At 41.4% G+C, this 23548-nt stretch overlaps 1 protein-coding gene across 4 annotated transcripts in view; it reads right to left on the bottom strand.

The window, feature by feature from the left end:
- CAV1 (caveolin 1) overlaps positions 1-23548 on the bottom strand; it is a 35944-nt gene that overhangs the window by 11092 nt on the left and 1304 nt on the right. For 3 of the 4 annotated variants that reach the window (XM_010389346.2, XM_010389345.2, XM_030932362.1), the window contains exon 2: positions 22950-23114. In XM_010389346.2, the coding sequence (XP_010387648.1) occupies positions 22950-23114 (165 nt within the window). Of the gene's footprint in view, positions 1-22949; positions 23115-23250; positions 23312-23548 lie in introns of those variants that run through there. The other variant, XM_010389347.2, reaches the window with a different exon arrangement.

The raw sequence follows: 23548 nt of genomic DNA, 5'->3' as shown, positions 1-23548 counted from the left end.
GATGGGTGAGGAGGGGACCTGCAGTCACTGACCTGAGCATCCAGCTTGGAACCTAGAGCCTGTCTCTTTGAAATGACCTCCCTCTTGTTGCTTCCCAGTCATTACAGTGGCCTCAGAATAATATTTTACATTGATAGTGTCCTATTTCACTCATCTGCTTCTCTTCACAAGTTTGTGAAGATCTAGATCACTTTTATATTAAGAATTGTCTTTTACATCTTTTGTAAAGTCCTTTATTTCCCCACTGAAGGAAGGTCACTTGACTAAGGGACTGCATCAAGACCAGGACTTAGGGCAAGGTCTGTGTCTACTACAAACATCTACTATACTATCTACTATAGTATCCTCTATAATACCTAGTGGTACTATGCACATGTTAATTAGCATATAAATATTTCTTCGTAGGCATTTTTTTTTTTATACTTTAAGTTCTAGGGTACATGTGCACAACGTGCAGGTTTGTTACATATGTATACATGTGCCATATTGGTGTGCTGCACCCATTAACTCATCATTCACATTAGGTATATCTCCTAATGCTATCCCTCCCCCATCCCCCCACCCCATGACAGGCCCCGGTGTGTGATGTTCCCCTTCCTGTGTTCAAGTGTTCTCATTGTTCAATTCCCACCCAGTAGGCATATTTTAAAGGAACTATAAATGCCGATTGAAAGGATGTAGCCATATATAACATTTTACCAACCATAATATTATCTCTTATTAATTCTTTGCCCGGTATTATAAGCACACTTTGATATATATATATTTATTTATTTTTAGCATACTCTTTTATCCCATTATTTTATTTTAAATGATTTAAAATTCATTTAAAATAAAATAAATAAAATAATAAATAAAAATCATTTTATTTTAAATGATTTTCTTATTCACCATAGCTCTAAAATACCACAACCATTCTCAAAATGAAATGGAGGTTGATTATCACTCAAGTCACTTGGACAGCATGGAAAGCCCACTGACAAGGGGATAATTCAAACTCAGAAGTCTTCACCTTTAAAGAAAAACAATTTAGAAAACATAGGTTGAAGCATGTTTTGTGCTTGTTTGGGTTTTCTCCCATAACCTGAATCACTGCAGTTGTGTAGACCTGGCCCCAAAGTGGTGGACATGCACTGGAATATGATGAGGAGGGGGCTTCAGGGAGGAGGCAGGAGAAGCAGCCCAGGCCCAGCCCTGCTGGGGAAGGGACAGGGGAGAAAAGTGACTTTGTCCTTTGGTGGTCCTCTTGCCTCCACTCTTCCTCATGTTTTCCCATGTGTGTGTGCGTGTCTGTGTATGTGCATGTCTGTGTATGTGCATGTCTGTGTATATGTGTTTGTACAGGAAAAGAGGCATATACATAACACGTACTTTAGAATGACTTCAGGTGACTGTGTTTTCTTTTCTGGCGTGGGTGGGAAGGATACATAGAACAAGGGACAGCATTATCTCCAGTGTCCTTTATGTGTCGTTAATGGACTGCAGGCATTGGTGTGGCAGATATATTCCAAGGCAAGAGCCTTTTATGGGCCTTGGAATAGCAATAACTCATGTTACACAGTGCTATATGCCTCAGCGGATTCACATCATGCCCTGTGTGTGAGGACCTACAAGACAGGTATTATTTCCCCCATTTTACAGATTAGGAGACTGAGCCTCAGGGAGGTTGTAATCGGTGATTGAACTAAACTAGGATTTTGCTCTGTCAGTTCCTCATTCGCTCTCCCTCTATCACACCATTCTCCTTAACCCCACCCCAAACTCCTTGTTCTGTTTATGCAAGCCTCTCATTCAAACAGAAGCACATGGGGATTTCTGAACCCATGGACTCTGGTTGCTTTTTATTGTCTACATCCATATTTGCCGTCCAAACTGTAAAACATGCCTCGCCTCCCTCTGCAAGTGACCATTTCCACCAAGGAAAGGGTGTTTGATCTAAGCAAGAGGATATAGCTGGCTGGCTTCCTTCTGCTCTCAAGCCTCCACATTCAGCATCGCTCTTACTCCTCAGCAACCTAACTCTCTTCTGGCCAGGGCCCCTGGGCATTTGACTGACCATTGGGTACCAGGATCCTCACTGTGTTGTCATGTCTTTATGGCTTTTCCTGTTTACTATAACACTGTACGTTCCCCTTACTCCATTCCTTTAGTGTCAGTGGTTCCCATACATTAGTATACTTAAGAAATTTCTGGGGATGCTTGTTAAAATGCAGACTCTTGGGCCTTGAGATTATGAATCAGTGCTCCGAGGGCAGGGTCCAGGCATTTATACCTCAACCCCTCATTTTGATGCAGCTGGTCTGGGGGGGGACAATTTGAGAAACAACGATGACTTAGGCTTCATTCTCTGCTAGGGGAGTGGATCTGAAAAACGTGACACTCAGATGTGAGTGAGTGTGATAATCCATTACTGTGTTGCTTTTGAAGAGCACGTATGAAAGGCAATATGATGTCCTGGTTAATAGCATGGAGGCTGGGCTTGAATCTCTGCTCCTCAGGGTTATCTCATCTAAACTACTAAACCTCTTTGTGCCTAAGATTCTTATCTGTAAGATGTGGTATGATACATCTTAGGGTTGTTGTCTGGGCATGAGTTAATTTATGCAAAACATTTAGGGCAGTGCCTGCTACATCAGGAGCTCTGGCCCAGGTGCCTCAACCAGAAGTGGAGAGGTGTCAGGGACATCAGTAACAGTATTGGGAAGATGGAAAAGATATTTTGGAAAAGGAGAACCTTTTGGCATTCCTGAAATCATTCCATGTCAGTGACTGCTTATTATGTATTCTGCCATTAAGCAGGCAAGAAGGATGAGCTCATCTCTAGCGAGTCAATGAGGCTTCTGGAGTTTATTACCATGAGGCACACAGTGACCCAATGTACCCCAGGGAGATGATGCCCCAGCTGATGAGTGCACAGATGTGTCAGAGAAAGTTGCCCTGACATTCCACATAAGCCACCCTCTTTGCTTTGGATTAATTCCTTTTCATCTTATTCCTCCTTTCCTTTTGTTTGAAGGTAACCATAGGGTTTCTCCATCTTTTGCTCTTCTTAGGAGGGAGTATGAGTTTTCCTGGGGTTTGTATTACACTTTGAAAATTTAAGCTAAATCTTCCTACACTGATAACAAAGATACCCGTTTCTAGTTTACATCCTGTTATGCATTGAATTATGTCCCTTTTGACAAGTTCTGTTGAAGTTCTAATCCCCAGACACTCAGGATGTGACTTTATTTGGATATAGGGTCACTGCAGATGTAGTTAGTGAAGATGAGGTCATACTGGAGTAGGGTGGACCCCTCATCAAATATGACTGGCGTCCTTATACGAAGATGGCCATATGAAAACACACAGGCAGAAGGCCATTAACGATGGAGCCAGAGTAGAGTTATGTAGCTGCAATCCACAGAATGCCAAAGATTGCCAGCAAACCACCAGAAACTAGGAGAGACAAGGAAGGCCTTCCTTATAGTCTTCAGAAAAAGCATGGCCTTGCTGACATCTTGATTTTGGACCTCGAGCTTCCAGAATCATGAAATTTGTCCCCAAGAAATTTCTATAGCTTTAGGCCATCCAGTTTGTGATGCTTTGTTAGGGAAGCCCTAGAAAATGCACACACATTCCCTTGGAAGTCACCAAAACGATCCTCAGGGATAGGATTTGGGATTTCTGGCACATTATTTTTTATGGGGTTCCCATGCGGGAACCGAAAACTGCACTACAGACCTGTCAGCTGTCTGTGAGCAGTCTGAGGGAACCCGGAGCCATCTCTCGCGTCCGCATGGCCTCACGTGTTCATTATCACAAAAAGCATCTAGTGGCAGCTGGCTCAGTACAAAGCAGGCTCTACATATCTTGATTCTTTTTGTCCTCTGGTGTCAATTTGGTAGCACTTGTTGATGTTGAGTGTTACCGAACAAGTGACATTGAACAGCGAACAGTATAAAAATAGGCCACAGAAGGGCCAGCGATAGCATGGATACTGGGTGATTAGTTAGTGAACTTGAACAGAGAGGAGGGACAACTCAGTGTTTGCCATCTTTGAGGAGAAAGAACCACAACCCCTCCAAGTGTTGAAAGTTCTATCCCAGATAGAAAAATCCTACCTTGTTTAATGTATGAAAATCTTATTTTATCCAAACATGCAATTATAGGAATTCATCCAGAAGCCTGGCTTCCTTGCTAAATTCTGTGTTTACACTTGGGAGTTTGTTATTCTTCAACCTTCTGGGCGTGTCGTGGGACAAATCTGAATGATTACTACACTAAAGAAAATAAAAGCTCTTTCTTTTCTATCAAAGACACAAGAAACAGAAATGTCTTCATCATTTTCAGGCTATCCATTGGTCTGCACGCACATTTGTTTGAACTAGAGCTTTTTAAACACCATTAGCATCTTTTCAGTTTCTACAATACACTTCTTCATGGCGGAGGTTGTTTCCTACTACTCAGTTAAGTCAAACTAGGGTTACTAATAGCTTTCATCTTACCTCATTGCTGGAATATTTTTTCCTCCAGTGCTTCTAGTCTGTTTACCAAACACACAGAAAATGAATGAAATAAATCTCTGCAGGTTTGAACATCGCTTTGCAAGTGAGAAAAAAGATATACACTAGGGTTCTTGCAAACTCTAGGCAAGGATAATCACAGCTCATTATACAGAATTGTTCGATACGTTGTATAATGTGGCTGTCAAGATGCAGTCCCCAACCTCTACAACAGGGTTTTTCTACTTGGACACCATTAACATTTTGGGTCCAATGATTCTTCGATACTGGAGTGTGGGTGGGGGTACTGTCCTGTGCACTGTGGGATGATTATAAGCATCCCTCTTTCTCTACCAAGGTAGAGCCAGAAGCATCCCCCAAATTGTGACAATGAAAACTATCTCCAGACAATGCCAAATATCCCCTGGAAGGGAAGAAAAACTTTCCCTTGATTGAGAACTACTGCTCTAGAAAATCAGAATACAATGTAATAAGATATAACTTGAAGTTGAGAAATATTTCTAGCCTAGAATGCTTGTTTATTTATTGCAGGCACTTTTGGCTTGCTGTCCTGTGACTTTGTGAGTTCATTCATTCATTTACCCAATATTTATGAAGCATCTACGTTTTGAGGATGGAGTAAGTGAAATGAGGAAACAGGACCAGGACAAGGTCAATGAGCTGGCCATGGGTAACTGAAAAGGGTACAGTGCCTATAAAATAGAGACAGCCTCTGGCTTCTCAGGCTCACTCAGGAATCATTACCAAGGAGGGGTGATTTCCTTCTGTGGTGCACTGTCTTACTTTTAAGGTAATAGAGGAAGTCATTTTCATACTTGCCTCTCTAAATCACTAACCCCTAGAATTCAGACTGGAATCTTGAGTATATCTCCCAGAACAATTCCCCAAACCCTTTTCTACATCAAGGACTCCCCATTTGCTGTTGATTTTGCCTGGAGCACTCCTTCAGCACTCTGCACTTGGCTCACTTTGAGTTCTTCATAATGTTTTAACCTAAATGTTTTCTTCTTCAATGACTTCTTTCTAGCCCCCTCCTACTTTTCTCACCTGGACCTTTTATTTTATTTTTTCATCTAGCCTATCACATCCTTATTTAATGGAGTGTGTGTGTATGTGTGTGTGTGTGTGGTTATTATTTCTGATACTAGACTCTAAGCTCCCCGGAATGTAGTAGGTACTAAATTGATATCTGTTGAATAAATGAATGAATTAGTGAATACTGCTATTTACTAAGTTATATTTTTCTCTTTCTCCTGTTTGCAAGAACACGAACCTGATAAAATCTCCCAGGGAAAGGAGAATTCTGAATGTGTTATTATCTGGCGTAAGAATTAGTAATTGCTTTCACTGATTGAATTTATTTATTCTAATCCAGGCATAATCTTGGTAAAAAGGAGAACAAAATGGAAGACAAATTAATTCAGTTTTTGCTTATCATGAAATTTGAGTTAAAACCTACATGTTATGGCATAGCTCTACCCATGGAGATGATGATTTCCTTAAGAATGTTTAGGTGGTCTGGAATTCAAACGCCTTCATGTTTACCTTCAGAATCATATGGCTGGGGTGTTAAGTGATGGAATTAAAATCATGCAGGGGCCTAAATGCTAACCTTTATATTGGTCAGAGAGAAACAAACTCTTTACAGCTGGGTAATGGGAAAATTTGACTCTAAGTAATAGTGTTTCTGCCCTGTAGCTCTTAGTCATCTGATCCTATTGCTTACAGATGGGCTGTTAACAACAACAACAACAACAACAACAACAACAACAACAAAACTGTAGAAATGGGGCCATGTGAACTAGGTGAATCTGACAACTGTCAGCACTCAGCAAGTCTGAGCACTTTTTATTTAGCTAGCTCTTCTTAAGACCACTGCTCTAACTAAAGTTGCAAGTAATTATGCACTTCTCTGTCATGTGAACTAAGATGAATTGGCTGGTTGCAAAAACAAACAAACCAACAAACAAACCCAAAAAACCTAAAAAACCAAAACCCAAAAGTTTGTAGCCAACTTTGGAACTGATTTTCTGATCCATCTTAGAACACATACAGCCAATTTGGCAGCAAGGATGATAGAGGGAAGACCACAGAGCTCTGAGCCCAGATCAGAACAGGAAATGAACTCCAGCTCTTGATCTTCTTCAGTACCAAATATTTATTTGTGGTCCATTTGCATTCAGCATGCCATCGGTTGATAGCTCAGTATTTCAAAGATGATTTGATTAATACCACAGTCTGAATATCAACAGTGAGGATGCCGACTGGTAAAACCTAGGAAGAGGGTAATAAAAATACCACTGATGAGAGGTCTTCCACTGTCTCTTTGTGTGGGCTTTCTGCATTCTTACAGGCTTTGACTCTTGTAAGAATACTGGTCAACTAGAATCGCAGAATTTTATAAATAAAGGCAACTTAGACACTGTCTGCTTCTACCTCTTGATCTGATAGATGAAGAAACTGTTGTCCAGAGTGTAAGTTTCTTTTCCAAGGCCCAATATAACCCTGGAGGTCCATGTTCAAGAAAGGACTGGAATTCAGTCCTTTATTCTGAGGCTCAATTTCCTTGTCTGCTCTGAGGAGTGACCGGTATCTTCTCAGTAACTTAAGGTCTCTTTTCTGTGCCAGGAGCTGGAGAAAGAATGATGTCTGCCTGTTCCTGGGCCCTGGGAAGATCTCTGAGGTCACTGGCACTTTGGGAATTTTGCTGTATGATTTGGAAAAAAACTAACGCATGTTGTCAGCTTCATTCCTAGTATGTCTAAGCCATGAACTCAGGTGGGAAAAGGGGGAAGGGGATGATACTCTGGTGTTCTAACTGGCTAAGCTTCCTCTTAGGAAGAATTAAAAATAAACAGGCAAAGGAAAGGAAGGAACCACAGAGCTGGATTACATTAAGTGATATGAGATTTGTGCTATGTACAAAGCATATCTCATGCAGTTGCTAAAGCAGTGTGCAAGAAAGAATTTTTTGTAATAGAAATTTGAGTGACAAATATATTCCAATAAAAATGCCAAGGACCTCCCCAAATGAGGACCTAGTGAAATGATAACTACCCCACTGTGGCCCTTAAGGTCCTGAAAGTCTTGTCATGATAGAGTGTTTTATTATTAAAACATTCTGAGCGTCTAAACCAGATCCAATTCTCACTATACATTAGCAGCACCTGAGAATCTTAAAAAAAGAATACAGAATTCTGGGCCCCACCACAGACCAATTAAATCAGAATTTCTAGGACTAGGGTGTTTAAAACTGTGTTTTTAAATGTTCTCCAGATGATTTGTAGCCAGGGTGAAGAACCACTGGCCTAAATTCACAGAACAGCCAGCTTTTGCAGAGGCCACACTCTTTCATGAGTTTCTATCACAATAGGGGTTTATACAAGCTGCAAAACTGTGTGAATATGCAATGTGTAGGAGGGAGTGGATGGGCAGGCTTGCCATACAGATAATGCTTCATGCTGACCTTTTGGTATATACAATGCATGCATTTTGCAGTGTTCTATTTTTCAATGTTTACCACTTGCATTTTCAGCCACTGATTGAAACAATGCCACATCAATTCCTCTTTGCCCCTAAACAAACGAGGTATCTTGCTGGCATAGGGGAAAGTGTTCATGTGTATGTCTATGTTTAACTATGAGCTGTGTGTGAAGGCTGTTTTGCACCACACTATAACGGTAGAGGCAGAAGGATTTGAGAAGTTATATAGACAAGGAATTTAACACATGACCATTACAAAATAACCTCTGGTGACACATTCCTGGGATTAGCCACTCTTATTACTTGGAAGTTCTCTCATGTCACCTAACATTTTTTTTCTTTTCTTTCTTTCTTTTTTTTTTTTTTTTTTTGAGACAGCGTCTCACTCTGTCACCCAGGCTGGCATGCAGTGGCACAATCATGGCTCACTGCAGCCTCGACTTCCTGGGCTCAAGCAATCTTCCCACCTCTCAACCCCCCAAGTAGCTGGGACTACAGGTGCATGCCATCATGCCCGGCTAATCTTTGTATTTTTTGTAGAGATGAGGTTTCATCATGTTGTCCAGGCTGGTCTCAAGCTTCTGGGCTCAAGCCATCTATCTGCCTTGGCCTCCCAAAGTGCTGGGATTACAGGAGTGAGCCTCCACACTCAGCCTACCTAACACTTTTCTAAATAAAAAGCTAAGTGTGCTAGCCTTCCCTCTTATTTCTTATCTTGAATGGTGATTGCGTCTAAGCAGTGCTTTTCTTATAAGTCTCATACTAACCTGACAATAACCAAAGATAATTGTCATTCCATGTTTCCTTCTAACCCTTCCAATAAATCACCTCCACGAAACAGTCCCTCCCGAGCCTTACCTGGGGTTTCTTCTTGGCTCCTTATTCCTTTTGCTCTTTCCTAGGGCTACTCCAGAATCTCTACCTCCCTCTTAACATCAAAGCAGGAACCTATTCTGAATGAGTCTGACCAAAAGCAGATGATGTAGAGAATCTTGTATGTGACACGACTTTAAATATTTCATTGTGCTTCTTTTAAATTATTATCATAATTATTTATATGCTTATTTTTCAGACTTAATTTGAGTCCCCACTTACTCAAGGAGCTATGGCATGTGGACTCACCTATGGGTGTGTTTATAATAGTGACTCAACCTGGAGACCTTGGCCCTTTGGGGCTGTGGAATTATTACAAGGGGAGTTTCTATATCCATTATACTCACCAGGCACCTTGGTTTCCACATCACAGGCTCCCACAAAAATGACAACTCTTTCTGGTATCTTCTTATTTTTATATGTTTACCTATTTGTTGCCTACTTAATATAACTGTTTTATTTCAAGTCTTTTAACATCATCTTACTTTGTATTGAACTTTATCTTATTTTTATGGACTATTGTAATTTGTCTAAGTCACTTTGCTATTATTTTTATCATAAATGTTAACAAGGTCATTTTAATTGGTGTCATTTTTAAGTTGAGAGTCCTCTTAGCTTGTTCACGCAAGTTTCTGATAAAATATTAAGTGTGCTATGACTGTGGTTCTGGCTGTATGTTAGATACCAAGTTACATCCCAAATCAACAATGCATTTCATCACTCTTTTTTGATGGCTACTTCCTAGTTGTATCTATTCTCAACTGAATAACGATCCTGGTATTTTATACTTAGCCAGTTGATAGGAAGGCTATCTGGGGTCAAATTGAAGAGTCTTATTACAGTAAAATCATCTTTTATCATAGGAGACAAAAGAAGGAAACATATCTGGGAAAAGAGCTGGTGTTCATTTCACTTGGCACAGCACCAATAATGGAATTAATGGTGTCTGACTCTTTCAGAGTCATTAATGTGTTGTTATTGTTGTTTTGTTTTTTCTTTTTCCTGAAAAGAGATCTGAGATCTATGAGAAACCACTTCTGAGGCAAAGAGAAATTTCTGTGCTATTGGAATAGTGGGCTAACAGTTATCACCTCCCAGCACACAAAATCTCAGAGCTCTGTGTACTTGAATGTAGAAGCAGTAAAGCCAAAGAGAAGGAAGCAGAGGCTTGGGTTTCTCAAAGCTGTGGCTTCATCCAGGGATGGGAGGTTTTGGATTTTTCTTTTGGGCCATTCCCTGATCTAGTCATTCCTCTCAATCTTTCCATAGTGTGGGGATAGATGGGGGATTCAACAGGCAATCCTTTCACCCCTCCCTTGCCAGGGGAGTTCTCCTGTGGCCAGAGACCCAGGCCCCCAGCCTACACACTCTTAAGGACAATGCCAAACAGCAGCTGATGGTATATTTTGGCATTCTGGGAATTTGCCTGTCCTGTCTGCCAGACACCTAGGAGATTAGTCTTATCCTCCATGACTGCAGGAGATCATCTGGATGCCACAGCTTGCTTACTGGAAGGTTTAGGAGAGATGTATTTGTGTCCTCCTAAACCTGGAGATTTTTTTTAAAAAAGTCTAAATAACAAATATTTTAAATATACACACATATTAGAATTCATTTTCGCTTTACCTAAGTAAACAGACTAAATGCTTTTGAATTTATTTATTCAGTTCTTGAATTTTTTTTTTTCCAACAAGGTTTTCAAATACGGCCAATAAGGACAAAAGTGGCAAAGGAAGAAAGACACTCAATTATGTAATCCCACTGTGTCTTTTCATTCAAAGCACACATTAACTTACTTTAAAAAGAATTTCAGAGTGTCAACTGAATTCGGCATCTATTTTCTGATGTCTGACTCTGCATGGGGGCACTGGGCAACCACAGAGGTGAGGGTGCCATTGCTCTGCTTTGAAGAACACAGGCACAAAGTGGGGAGAGAAGGAAGGGAGAGGAGAGAGGACATTGAAGGACAGTGAAGCAGAATGGTTGGAAGGCTTTGATGAATGCTACAGCGAGATAAAAACAAAGGATGGTGGGGGCAAGGAGAAGAGACGGCTGATTCTGGGAAGGCCCACATGTCAGAGGCAAGCTCCAGTGGATGAGTGAGGTCTGTCAGGCAGGCTGTGGTGCGGCAGGACTCATGACATGCTCCATGCCTGGTGCAGGGCTGGTGCCTCCCAAATATTGGTTGAATGCCTGATACGGTTTGGCTGTGTCCCCACCCAAATCTCATCTTGAATTGTAGTTCCCATAATTTTCCCATTTTGTGGGAGACGACTGAATCATGGGTGCAGTTTCCCCCATACTGTTCTTGTGGTAGTTAATAAGTCCCATGAAATCTGATGCTTTTATAAGGGGTTTCACCCCTTTTGCTTGGCTCTCAATTCTCTCTTGCCTGCCACCATGTAAGATGTGCCTTTTACCTTCCACCATGATTGTGAAGCCTCCCCAGGCATGTGGAACTTGTGAGTCCGTTAAACCTCTTTTTTAAAATAAATTACCCAGTCCCAGGTATGTCTTTATCCGTAGCGTGAAAACAGACTAATACAATGCTCTTTCTGGGACAGTACATTATATGAGAATGACTCTTATTCCTAGCTTTAGACCTAGAGAAATAGAAGGACTTACCCAAAATAGTTTCGTGAATTTGTGGTTATTAACTGTTTTAGACAATTTCTCTTCCTACTAAAAAGCCTCATTCTCAAGAACAAGCAAGGAAGAGAGAACTGTAAAGAGAACCAAAATAATTAGTGGTGAAATCTGATGAACGCAATTCCACTTTCTTGACATATTTTGGTATGCCCATTTCTAGCCATCTATCACTTCTAAGAAGATAGAAAAGATACACAGTGAACCATGATTACTGAGACTTTTTTTTTTTTCTTTTTTGAGACGGAGTCTCGCTCTATCGCCCAGGCTGGAGTGCAGTGGCCGGATCTCGGCTCACTGCAAGCTCCGCCTCCTGGGTTTATGCCATTCTCCTGCCTCAGCCTCCCTAGTAGCTGGGACTACAGGTGCCCGCCACTTCGCCTGGCTAGTTTTTTTTGTGTGTGTTTTTTAGTAGAGATCAGGTTTCACCGTGTTAGCCAGGATGGTCTCGATCTCCTGACCTCGTGATCCGCCCGTCTACGCCTCCCAAAGTGGCTGAGACATTTTAATTGTTCTTCTAAGAGACTAATGGTGCCTTGTAAAATGCACTATTAAATCTGTTTCTTCCTTCTGGCATTTGTTTTTGAGAACAAATATGTAATTACTAGGGAGGAAGTCTCAGAGAAACGATTTGCCATATTCCATAGGCATTTCTCCTACCCACATAAAACTCAGGTTTTTCTCAATTGTTTCCTGCTTTTACAATGTATTGGTGTGGTCCCACAAATGTCTGTAGAAATTGAGTGGGCAAATTGAGAACCTTAAAAGGAGCTGTTTAGTGCAAAGTACCTGTCAGGACCTGCTTCCTTTCCTGGTGCTTACCCCTCCCCGTATATCCAGACAGGATCAGCCCACCCCAGGGGCTCTGGCCAACTTGGGTGATCAGGGGCACTTTAAAGATTTAAGTGATTCAACCTTAGCCACCACTGCAATGTGTCTGGTTCTATTTCTAGTCACTGGAAGTTCTACTCTGGCCACGCCTGCCCTTTGTACCCATTTCTGGTCTTTGGGGCTTAATCCTCCCTGCCCAACATCCACATTCCTTGAAGCCTGGGGTTTTACATTGGTCCTTCTCCTTCCTCAAATGACCTGCCAAGATCTAGGGTCTGATCCTAGAAGCTCAGACCTGTCACTCCCAACAGAGATCATATCTGGAATCACCATAAGCTGCTCACCTAGTGTGAGGACACCGTCATCTCTTTCCATACTGTGGCCACACCAATGGCTTCTGGGATCATGACTTATTACAGAGAGGCACTGGAGGATAGTGGTTAAGAATCCGGGCTTTGGAGTTTCACTACCTGGGTTCAAACCCTAACTCTACCACTTCCTGCCTGTGTTATTCTGGCAATCTGCTAAGCCTGAGTTTTCTTACCTACAAAAGGAATATGATGGTGATAATAATAGTATCCATCTCATAGGGCCATTGGAGCTGTCAGTAAAATGATCTTTGTCACCCAGTCAGCCCATAGGAAGTGCTGGAAGAAGCACTCCATCTCCTGTCTCACTCCCACTTGCACAAACCCCCTTGTTTGCCCCATTGCACCGACAGCCCTTTAAAGGGGCTATCTCATCAGATATAGTTCTGCTGAATGCAGAATGCAGCTTTTCGAAACTTCGCTTTTAAATTGCTGTGAGACAGAATATTAAGCACATACATACACCCTCAAAAGTTATTTAAGTCTTCTTGAAAGTAAAAACTTTTGGTTTTTTAATTGCCAGCACAGCTAATGATGATTAAGAGGAAATGGTTGTGTCTTTAGGAATATGTACTTCCCCTGCCATGAAATAAGGACCAACAAGAGACATGACTCCTTTTTTAATGGCCTTTTTTTCTGGCCTAAAAAGCCCTTTGTGGGTCACTGTGGCCTACAAAGAGACAAATGCCTTTGCTGGACAAGGAAGGCCCTGCTGATCTGGCTTCTGCTACTATCCCTGGCTCTGGCCACACTGATCCACTGCTGGTGCCCAGAACAGGCCAGGACCCCTCAAGGCTCTGGTTGCTCCTGCAGCTCCCTCTGCTGGGACCCTGTTCCTGGTGAACATACATTCGGCTTTGGAGACAGCTGAGAACTCTCTTCTTTGTGCTTGACTGTGGCCTGTCCTTTGGTTACATGACCTCACTCAGGTTTGTTTACGTGTCTGCTTCCCCACTAAGCCCTAAACTCTTTGGGGACAAGGGCTATAATTTAACTACTCAGTCCATGCCTGAGCCTGATTGGGTCATCACACATGGAAGCACCATGCACAGAAATGGTTGTTGGGAGTTGTGGAGCTGGGATATGAGATATCGCAGCCCAGTCCAGCATGAAGCAGGTGGCAGGACGGGGAGAAGGGTGCTCATGTTACTTTCTTTTCCTTTGCTTTTTGTCCTCCCAATCTCCTCCTTTCTCACTGCTTGGGCTCAGCTTCTTTTCATTAGTCATTGCAAATAAGAAAATGTAGTTGTGTTTGACATCTGCACCATGCATGAGATGACCCACTGCCATATCTAGACACAACTTACTTTTTCACATAGAGTCATCACAACATCCTTGCTGGGATCAGAAGTTTATAAATTGAATGTAGTTTTTTAAAACGTCACCTTTAAATTGCTATGAGATAGAATATTAAGCACACATGTACAACATCAAAACTTAAGTCTCTTTGAAAGTAAAATCTTCTGGTTCTTAATGGCCAGCACAACTAATGATGGTTAAAGGGAAACTCGGTTGTGTCTTTAGGAATATGTACTTCCCCTGCCATTAAATAATGACCAAAAAGAGATATCTTCTCAAGGCTCAATAAAGAAAACAAGGTGTATTTCATATCTGAAACACCAACATAGTTCCCATGAAAGGCAGGAAATTTGTATTCTGTGCAGGTGTAATTCTGTTCTACCAACTAATTCCCTTGGTAGTTGCATAGCCTGTGGATCATGCAGATTTCCTTTAAGGCAAAATTAAAAACACTTCCCCCACCCTAAACAATGGTTTATGTGCAAGCATGCCACTTTATGTTTCCTGGACTAACTGAAAAATAGTTTAAACTATTTTAAACATTTACATCTTGTACTGAGTAGCTGAGAAAATATGTGATGGAAGGATGTCAGTTTCATTAAACCTGTGTTTCAGAGAAAGAAAGTTCTGAGGGTTGAGTAGATTGGAACACAAGGGATCCTCTTTTAAGTTAGGGTGCAGTTTGATGGCTGTGATAAAAGGCAGCAGATGGGTGACATTAGAGAAAGGAGTCAGGGAAAGGCCTGACATGCCTGGAATGTAGAAATTTTGCCTAGTCTGCTAGAAAATAGTGTGAATAGGGACTTCCAGTAGATTCCAGGTATAGGAATCAGAGACAGGCCATTGCCAATTCATTTGTGGCAATATTGTTTTCTTCTTCCAAATGGGACACTTCTGAGCATGCCTGGATGCTATTACTTGGGGCTGAGTAGTGCTGGCTAGTCTGTATGAGACAACCTAGAACATATGGTCACCCCATTCCTAGGTCACCTGGAGGCTCTGAGCTTGCAGTTGGCTTTAAGCCCAAGTAGCCTGAAGGGATGGAGAACCATTGAGCAAGTTGATTTGGGAGCCCTCCGTGGTGTTTCAAAACTCTCTGGCAGGGTTTTAAATGGCCTAACCTGCAAGTATTCTACTGGCAGGGAAAACTTTGCTGTGTATCTTATTTGCTCTCTTCAGGTAGAATCAACCAGAGTGTATATTTTTAAGCCAACCTTGGGTACAGTCATTTCTAAATCTGAGTTCACAGTGTAATCATTTGAAGAATGATCATTTGAAACTCTGAAAAATACAGACACTCAGGCTCCACCTCTAGATATTCTAATTTAATATATCAGGTGGGCCCAAGAATCTGTATTTGTAAACATTCATGTGATTCTTTTGGCACCTAGTCAAATTTGATAGTTCTTCCAGGTTTATAAAGAGGCTATGGGGTTTTAAAAAGGCTGCAAATTTCAATTTTTATTTTTACTTTTTTGTGATGGAGTCTCACTGTATTGCCCAGGTGGGAGTGCAGTGGCGCAATCTTGGCACACTGTAACTTCTGCCTCCCGGGTTCAAGCAATTCTCGTGCCTCAGCCACCAAAGTAGCTGGGACTACAGGTGCATGCCACCATGCCCAGCTAATCTTTTGTATTTTTAGTAGAGACAGGGTTTCACCATGTTGACCAGGCTAGTCTCAAACTCCTGACCTCAGGTGATCCACCCACCTTGGCCTCCCAATCAATGTTTTGATAGGAGGATTGGAAGTTGAGAGCCAATATGTGAGGAGAGGATATTAGAGAGGAATTGAAGAATTTTCTACAATTTAATTACAATTTTTTATGAGACCAAAACAGAAGCAAATTGCCTAAAAATATATGTTCCTATTTTGCCTTGTTTATTTTTCCAGAAACAATTTGAAGATTTATAAATGAGGTGCTGTTTTGACCAAAGATATAAAGATATAAGATTTTAACATACAGTAGAATTTGGTAAAGGAATGCAGCAAAAGTTTGTGAAGGAATCTGCATAAAGAAAGTCAAGGAGATAGCTACAAACTCTATGTGGGCAGCATTTATATCCTGGCTAAAACAATCAGCTGGGAATTGTGGCACATCCCTGTGGTCCCAGGTACTCAGGAGTTGCTTGAGCCCAGGAGGTCGAGGCTACAGTGAACCGTGATTGTGCCATTGCACTCCAGCCTGGGCAACAGAGCAAGATTTTGTCTCTAAATAAATAAATAAATAAATAAATAAATAAAGCAAAGAAACACAAAATAGTTTGCCCAAAATATTTTTTGGGCATTCATTTTATTTTATTTTATTTTTTGAGACAGAGTCTCGCTCTGTCGCCAGGCTGAAGTGCAGTGGCACGATCTCAGCTCACTGCACTCTTGGCCTCCTGGGTTCAAGCCATTCTCCTGCCTCAGCCTCCCAAGTAGCTGGGATTGCAAACATGTGCCACCACACCCAACTAATTTTTGTATTTTCAGTAGAGAAGGGGTTTCACCATGTTGGCCAGGATGATCTCGATCTCCTGACCTCATGATCCACCCATCTTGGCCTCCCAAAGTGCTGGGATTACAGGAGTGAGTCACTGCACCCCGCCTTTTTTGGGGCATTAACTGCTTTTAGACAAACAATTTTGCTCCCTATGTATAAGCTCAAATCTCGGGGACTACTGAGGAAGATAAATCTGTGGGCCTAATATCCTCGATCCCTTCTTCCTCCTTGGTGTCCAGTGGGAGTAGAATGCTTTCTAGTTGAAAGAGATCATGAAAGTATTAGGCCATTATGCTGAAACCACACCTGATCTGATTACTTCATGCATGCCTTTTCTCTTACTGCTAAAGAAAAAGAATTTTGTATCAGTCTCTACTTTAGAATCACCACATTCAAGTTTTAGAGAAGAAAGTTACAAAAGTTGCAAATATATTTTTTCTAATCTTGGCACAATCCTCTTTCACTACAACAGGTTGCTTCTGAGCATCTATGTGTTAGGCATAACTGCTAGGGGCTGAGGGCGTCTTTTTTAGAAAGTTATTTTACAAGAAGTATAGTTTGCAAATCTTTTTCTCTAGGGCCTCAGATTATGGTAAAGAAGATAATAAATATGCAAGGTCTCCAGGGTGTGGAAGAAGAGTGTGTTTATCTTGGAATAAACCATCTTTGTGTGAAGACAGCAGCCCTGAACTTTCCTCACAGCCAGGAGGGGTCATGGAAGGTCCAACTTCACAGGTGAGTGCACATAGCCCTGTCCTCCTAGGGACCAGCTCTTTCTGGTCATTCCATCACAGAGAATTATGTTTAAAAGTAGGGCAAACTAAAAAGCAGTTTCATTTGGAATATGAAGTGTCTGTTATTTTATGGACTTGAGTGGGCAGGATACATAAACAGGTGGTTTTTCAAATTACTGGACTTTCCAGATGCTGCTCACTATTGCAGCTGTTCCTACTTTCAACCCCTTAAAAGTGTAGCCAACCCTGCCGTTAATTGAAAGAATGTCCCACATCATGAAGCTTTTCATAATTCAAGGGTACTTGGTGTACCTTGCCTTAAATTTTAATAAATAATGTGAAATCATATACAGTTAAAACCAAAGTTTTTTTGATTGCAATTAATAGATGGAGGAGGGAAAAGACTCTTTTAGTAAGCATTTAAAATGTATATAATTTTGGGCTGAACTTGAAAGCATTTCAAATGCTTAAGAAGGAATAATAGCCGCCATTTTAGTATCATCCTTTGCTCAGTATTCTGAGAACAATTTCCCACTAAAGATGATCATAATACAATTTTACAGGCTGAGGATTCTGAATTCCAGGCATGACTTCATACATGGTAGAATATCAATCACCAACTTGTGAAGCTATCTTCTAAACAAACATATAAGCAAAACTAATACTAATGCAAACAGAAAAAGATATTAACATGGTGCTAAGTGCTTTGACACAGTCTGATCTTTTAAATCTTATGTTTTGATTAGATGTATATCAAATAAACAATAATTTTATAAGTGACTGTTATACTGATATTAATCATCAATTGCTCTAGAATGCTTTCTAGTTGAAAGGGATCACGGAGGCATTAAGCCGTTGTATTGATACCAGAACTGATCTGATTATCATGTGCTTGCATTTTCTTGACTGTTAAAGAAAAATTTGTATCTGTGCATATTTAAGAATCATTACATTCCAATTTTAGAAAAGCAAGTTATGAATGCATATTTCTGTTTTTCAACAAAGACCTCCTTTCAGATGTCCTGATTTGTCTCAGTGCTAACAGAATCATCTAAACACATTTTTCCTCTCATGACAATACTCCATGCTGAATCACATAATCTTATCTATTCTTCCTTAATAATACATTTCAAAATATTCATTTTGGGCAGTAACTATGTAAAAAGATGGATAACATTTTAAACTTGTTAACCCTTAATTTATATTAATATTACAAAAGAGGAATTGGAGGCCAGTCTGGTAACCATGATGATCCCTTCCAATTTTAAAATTCTGTCATTTTGTGCATGTATGCTTCGATCCCCAATGCCACTTTGCATTGTCCTCATTTCACATCTGGACCATGATGCAATTACATCTGAACTCTTTTCTGCTCAACTAGACTGGCTACTTTTCATTACCTTCTGTACCTTCCCAGAGTCATTTTACAAAAAGGTCACCTTCATTACACCACACCGATGCTTGCAGTCATTCATGGCTGCCCACTGCTGACATGATGATGTCCAAACTTATCATGAGTGCTGGATTTAGAGACTCTGCATTTTACTATGATCAGTCTTTTCACCTTTATCACCTACCACTCTGCCACATGAAATCTCAAATCCCAGTCTGACTGAGCTACTAAAACTCCCCTATAGGAGACATTCTTGTCTCCATGTCTGGCTCATTTAGAATGCCTTCCTGTGCTTTTGCCCCAGCCATTTGCAATCCATCTGTCCTCCATGACCCAACTCAAACTGTACCTCCTTCATACCGTTCTCCATTAAACCATCTGCAACACATCCTCCTTCTCTGACCCTGTTATCCTTTCCATGACTGGGTCTCCCTAACACTTCATATTGATACCATTCCCTATTTAAAATCCTTTTTGGTATGCAATATTCAACACTACTGTATTTACTTTTGGTTTCTTATCATATGTATTATATTTGGTCTATTTCCAAAATGATGAGAAGGCTTACAGTAGGGACCACATAAGACTGTATGCCAGTTAAAAGGAAAAGTGAAAATACAAAACTATATGTAGGAGAGAATAAGGAACATGAATTAATGAAACTTAAAATCCAGCTATAGATTTGAATCTGCTTCCTGGCAGTCAAGGCAAAAAAAAAAAGGGGGGGGGGGGAAGGACCAATCAGTTTCCATGTAGCAGTGACTTACTATATTTTGGTTGTATGTATGTATTTTTTTTTAAAAACTTTTTACCTCTATGCATGTTGTCTCACTAACTGTAATCGTCTTTGTGATTGCTAGGATTTATTGTAGGAATTACATAGCAAACCATCTAATCTAGCATATTGCATGGGTTTAATAAATAAATTAATTGATGGCTAATTTTATCAGAATTATAGATTTGAAGCTATTTTATTTATGTAGAAAATCAAAATAAGTACATAATAAACATGTGAATAACAATGCAAACAAAAGAAGGAGACACAGAAATCTCAGAGGGAGAATGAAGGGTTTGAGTTTGTGACCACTTTAATTAAAGGAAATTTTAAAAAGTATTCACAAGCTACTTAATATTTTTGGGTAAATATCTATATGTGGGTAAATTGTCTCATAATGTGGAGCAGCGAGCTTTTAGTAAGATGAGAAATTAATTTTATTGGAACTGGATTGTATACTATAATGTATGTCATTATTACTAGTAAAATAGGTGATAATGCTGCACCTTCTTGAAATATAAATTAATGCCATACATGAGTTTTCTTTCCTCTACCTGGGAGGAAAAAAGGCAAATTCAGCTGTTTTCTGGGACTACTGAAAGTTACTATGCAGATATACTATCCCGTTCTTCATATTTTTACACTAGGGTTTCATTTCTTCTCTAGAGTTTTATTATTGTTTTCTTTAACGTGGCAATGGGATGCTTTTACAATATAGAGAATACCCTAATCTGGCACTGTCCAATAGAGATTTCTGTGCTGAGGGAAATGTTCTATGTCTGTGCCACTAGCTTTACCTGTTGCATACTCAGTGTGGCTAGTGTGACTAAGGAACTGAATTTTAAATTTTATTTGATATGAATTACTTGAAATTTAAATGGAAACACAAATGGCTAGTGATTACCATATTGGACAGAGCAGCTTTTACAGGGCTCCTTGCTTTCAGGACTAACTTTTCCTTACTTGATTGGGTACCTTTAACAGTAGATTCCATTGGCCACTGTTTCTTTCTTATTATGTGAAGTTTTAAGCTACCATGCACTAGCAGTAAAGCTTTGGATGCTTTTAAGAAGCACCCAAAATTATTGTCATGATTTTTTAAAGAAGTCTATGTTGTTGGCCAGGCACAGTGGTTCACGCCTGTAATCCCAGCACTTTGGGAGGCTGAGACCAGTGGATCACTTGAGGTCAGGAGTTCAAGATCAGCCTGGCCAACATGGTGAAACCCCATCTCCACTAAAAATACAAATATTAACCCGGCATGGTGGTGTGCACCTGTAGTCCCAGCTACTCAGGAGGCTGAGACAGAATTGCTTGAACCTGGGAGGTGGAGGTTGTAATGATCCAAGATCATGCCACTGCACTCCAGCCTGGGTGACAGAGTGAGACTCCATGTCAAAAAAATAAAAAATAAAAACAAAAAATTAAAAAAGTCTATGTTGTCAAAAGTAAAATTTAGGGAAATTTATTATTTACTGTCATGGCAACTGGGAATCATCCCTGTTTCTGTCATTTTGTTTGTGCTTGGACTTGAGGACACATATTTATAAAATAGGAGTCTCTGTAAGATGTAGATAGACCCCTGTTCATCGGCCAGGCACTCTCTGGGCAGAATTTGCATGTGTAGTTTTGGTGTCTCTCTGTAGGGCATTCTCTGAAGTCCCCTCTAGGCCAGGCATCTGAGTGAGACTGCCAAATTCTTTTCTAGGTGGATTTTTCAGTTTGACTGTCTTGTTTTGCTCATAGTTCTATGAGCAAGTAGTCAGGGTTTGGTTTCTGTAGGCTAGCAGGAGCTTGCTCTCGCTTTTTCTTTTAATTTCTTTAATTTGAGGATCCCCACACTTGCTCTTTGAAATGCTGTTTTGTAAACTGCTATTTCCTCCAAGCCTGTTATGTTTTTTTTCCATCTGTGTTGAAGTCTCTTTTCCCAGTGGGGCCTTTCTTTCTCAACTTAGTCATGCTATGTGTGGAGACCCACATCCACTCTGTTGGCCTCTCTGACTCATCCCGGGAGGTTCGCTCGCTCCAGGGAATCTCACTCACGGTGCAGTGGAACAACAGGGAGGATCCAGAGAAGCCAGCCCTCTCTGAAATCTGCCTCTTTTCCTGGCAACTCTCCGTCTTGTTCAAAGCTACATGAGAAGGGTGGGGGTGGAGGAAAGCACAAATATCCTCTCCCTTTAAGGTAATGTTTTTAGTAAATAGTTTTTTAGCAATTCTATTTTCTAGTTTATAAGGTACTTTTGTTGCTGTTGCTTTTAAATATTCCATAATCCAGCTAGTCAAAAAAAGCTGCAAATGCTCCAATTTTCCTTTTTCCTACTCCAGGAAGCCAAGAGAGTCAATTCTGACAGTTTTTTTTCCCCTTCCAGTTACAGATTAAACTGTTTCCCCTTTTGAAATATATTATTCATGAATGTAAACAGTTTGCGAACTATAGCTCTTCCCATCCAGACAGCAGGCGTGGTGGGTGGAAATTGCTCATCCACCTCATTGATTGCTGGGGGCTATGTAGGACTAGATCTTCACACTCCAATCTCTGAGCCAGGATTTCTCCTTAGCCCTCCACTTCTCAGAGAAAACCCTCTGCCAAGGATGGCTCCAGCCCATGATATCTCAATCCAGATGTGTTTAGACAATAAATTCCTCCCACTAGATTGGCTAAAAGGGTCAAAATCGAATAACAATGATAATTTAAAACTGACCACTGAGTCAGATCTAAGTCTGGCCAATAACTCAGTCCATTTATTTTTAATCTCATCAAGCACATCCTGAAAGTATGAAAAGGAACTCCAACCTGAATGTGCCATTAGCTCAGGGCAGGCTGACCCAGGTCTACTAAAGAAGCAACTTTCCACATCTAAGTGCAGATGTCCATAGATAGAAAAAACCAAGAGGCATACATTGTTTTGGTTTTGTAAATTTGCTTAGTTGTGCACAAGTGACTTGTTAGAATAGTTAAAGTAACTTTCATGTGTATATGAGTAGTATGTATTTTCTTTGTCTTTAGTCCTAGGCATTTCCATCCACTGTAGTATTTTTAAGAAAATCACTTCCCGTCGTTTTAGTTGGGGGAACATGCCTATGTTGTATTCTGACTCATCCTCAGCACAAGACCTGACACAATTATCTTACTGTCTTCATGCCACATGCAGCGGGGACCTGTCACTAGACTTTCAACCTGGGAATGGATAGGAACCATCTCACCGTCCCAAGGAGTATGGGCCGTCTGTTGCTGAGGTCAATAGGTTCATTTGCTAGGATAAAAGCGTAGTTATAGGAACTTCTACAAAACTCACTTTAGCTGAATTTCAGCTTAACTAATTATTGGAGGAGATGGAGAAAGGGAGATGTTACATTTCTGCCGACTGCGGGAGCTCCCACACATCAAACCCACAAAACTGTGTGTGTGTGTGTGTGTGTGTGTGTGTGTGTGTGTGTGTGTGTGTGTAGGGGGCGGGGTGGGATGCGCATGCACGGCAATGCTAAAGAAGGATGCACGGGCTAACTGCCAGAGGAGAGCTGTCCCGGCCCTTCCCTGTTGGTCGCCTTGGCTTACCTTGACCACGTCGTCGTTGAGGTGTTTAGGGTCGCGGTTGACCAGGTCGATCTCCTTGGTGTGCGCGTCGTACACTTGCTTCTCGCTCAGCTCGTCTGCCATGGCCTTGTTGTTGGGCTTGTAGATGTTGCCCTGTTCCCGGATGGGAACGGTGTAGAGATGTCCCTGCAGAGGGCGGAGGGTGGACGGCCAGGAGGGGGAGGGCGGCAACGGCGGTGGGAGGAAAAATGCAAAAAGAAAAACAAGCGATCAGAAGTCAGCCTGACGGCGGGGGAAACCTCGAGCTCGAAATCGAACTAACCGCTCCGACAGCTAAGGCTCCGTGCACAGAAACCGCCTGCGCGCAGCCAGCTTTTTAAGAGGATCTGGCAGAGGACACCACACCCCTCCGTACTCTGCAGGGCGCGCCTGCCTCCCCCGCCCGCCGCCAGGGGTCAGGACAGGCCCCGCCGCGCGGTCCGCAGGTCCCCGCCCGCGCACGTCCCGGCTCAGCACGCAGGACCCTCAGGACTCGCAGGACCCCAGCGGCGAGGGGGCAGCCGCAGGCTTCTCCCGGACTCCCTAAGTTGCGCCGCTCTCGGCCCGAGCGCTTCACCTGT

Source organism: Rhinopithecus roxellana, chromosome 6 (assembly GCF_007565055.1).
Source record: "Rhinopithecus roxellana isolate Shanxi Qingling chromosome 6, ASM756505v1, whole genome shotgun sequence".
Classification (NCBI taxonomy): domain Eukaryota; kingdom Metazoa; phylum Chordata; class Mammalia; order Primates; family Cercopithecidae; genus Rhinopithecus; species Rhinopithecus roxellana.
The sequence above is the reverse complement of the archived record's forward strand: the minus strand, read 5'-3'. Positions and strand labels throughout refer to the sequence as shown.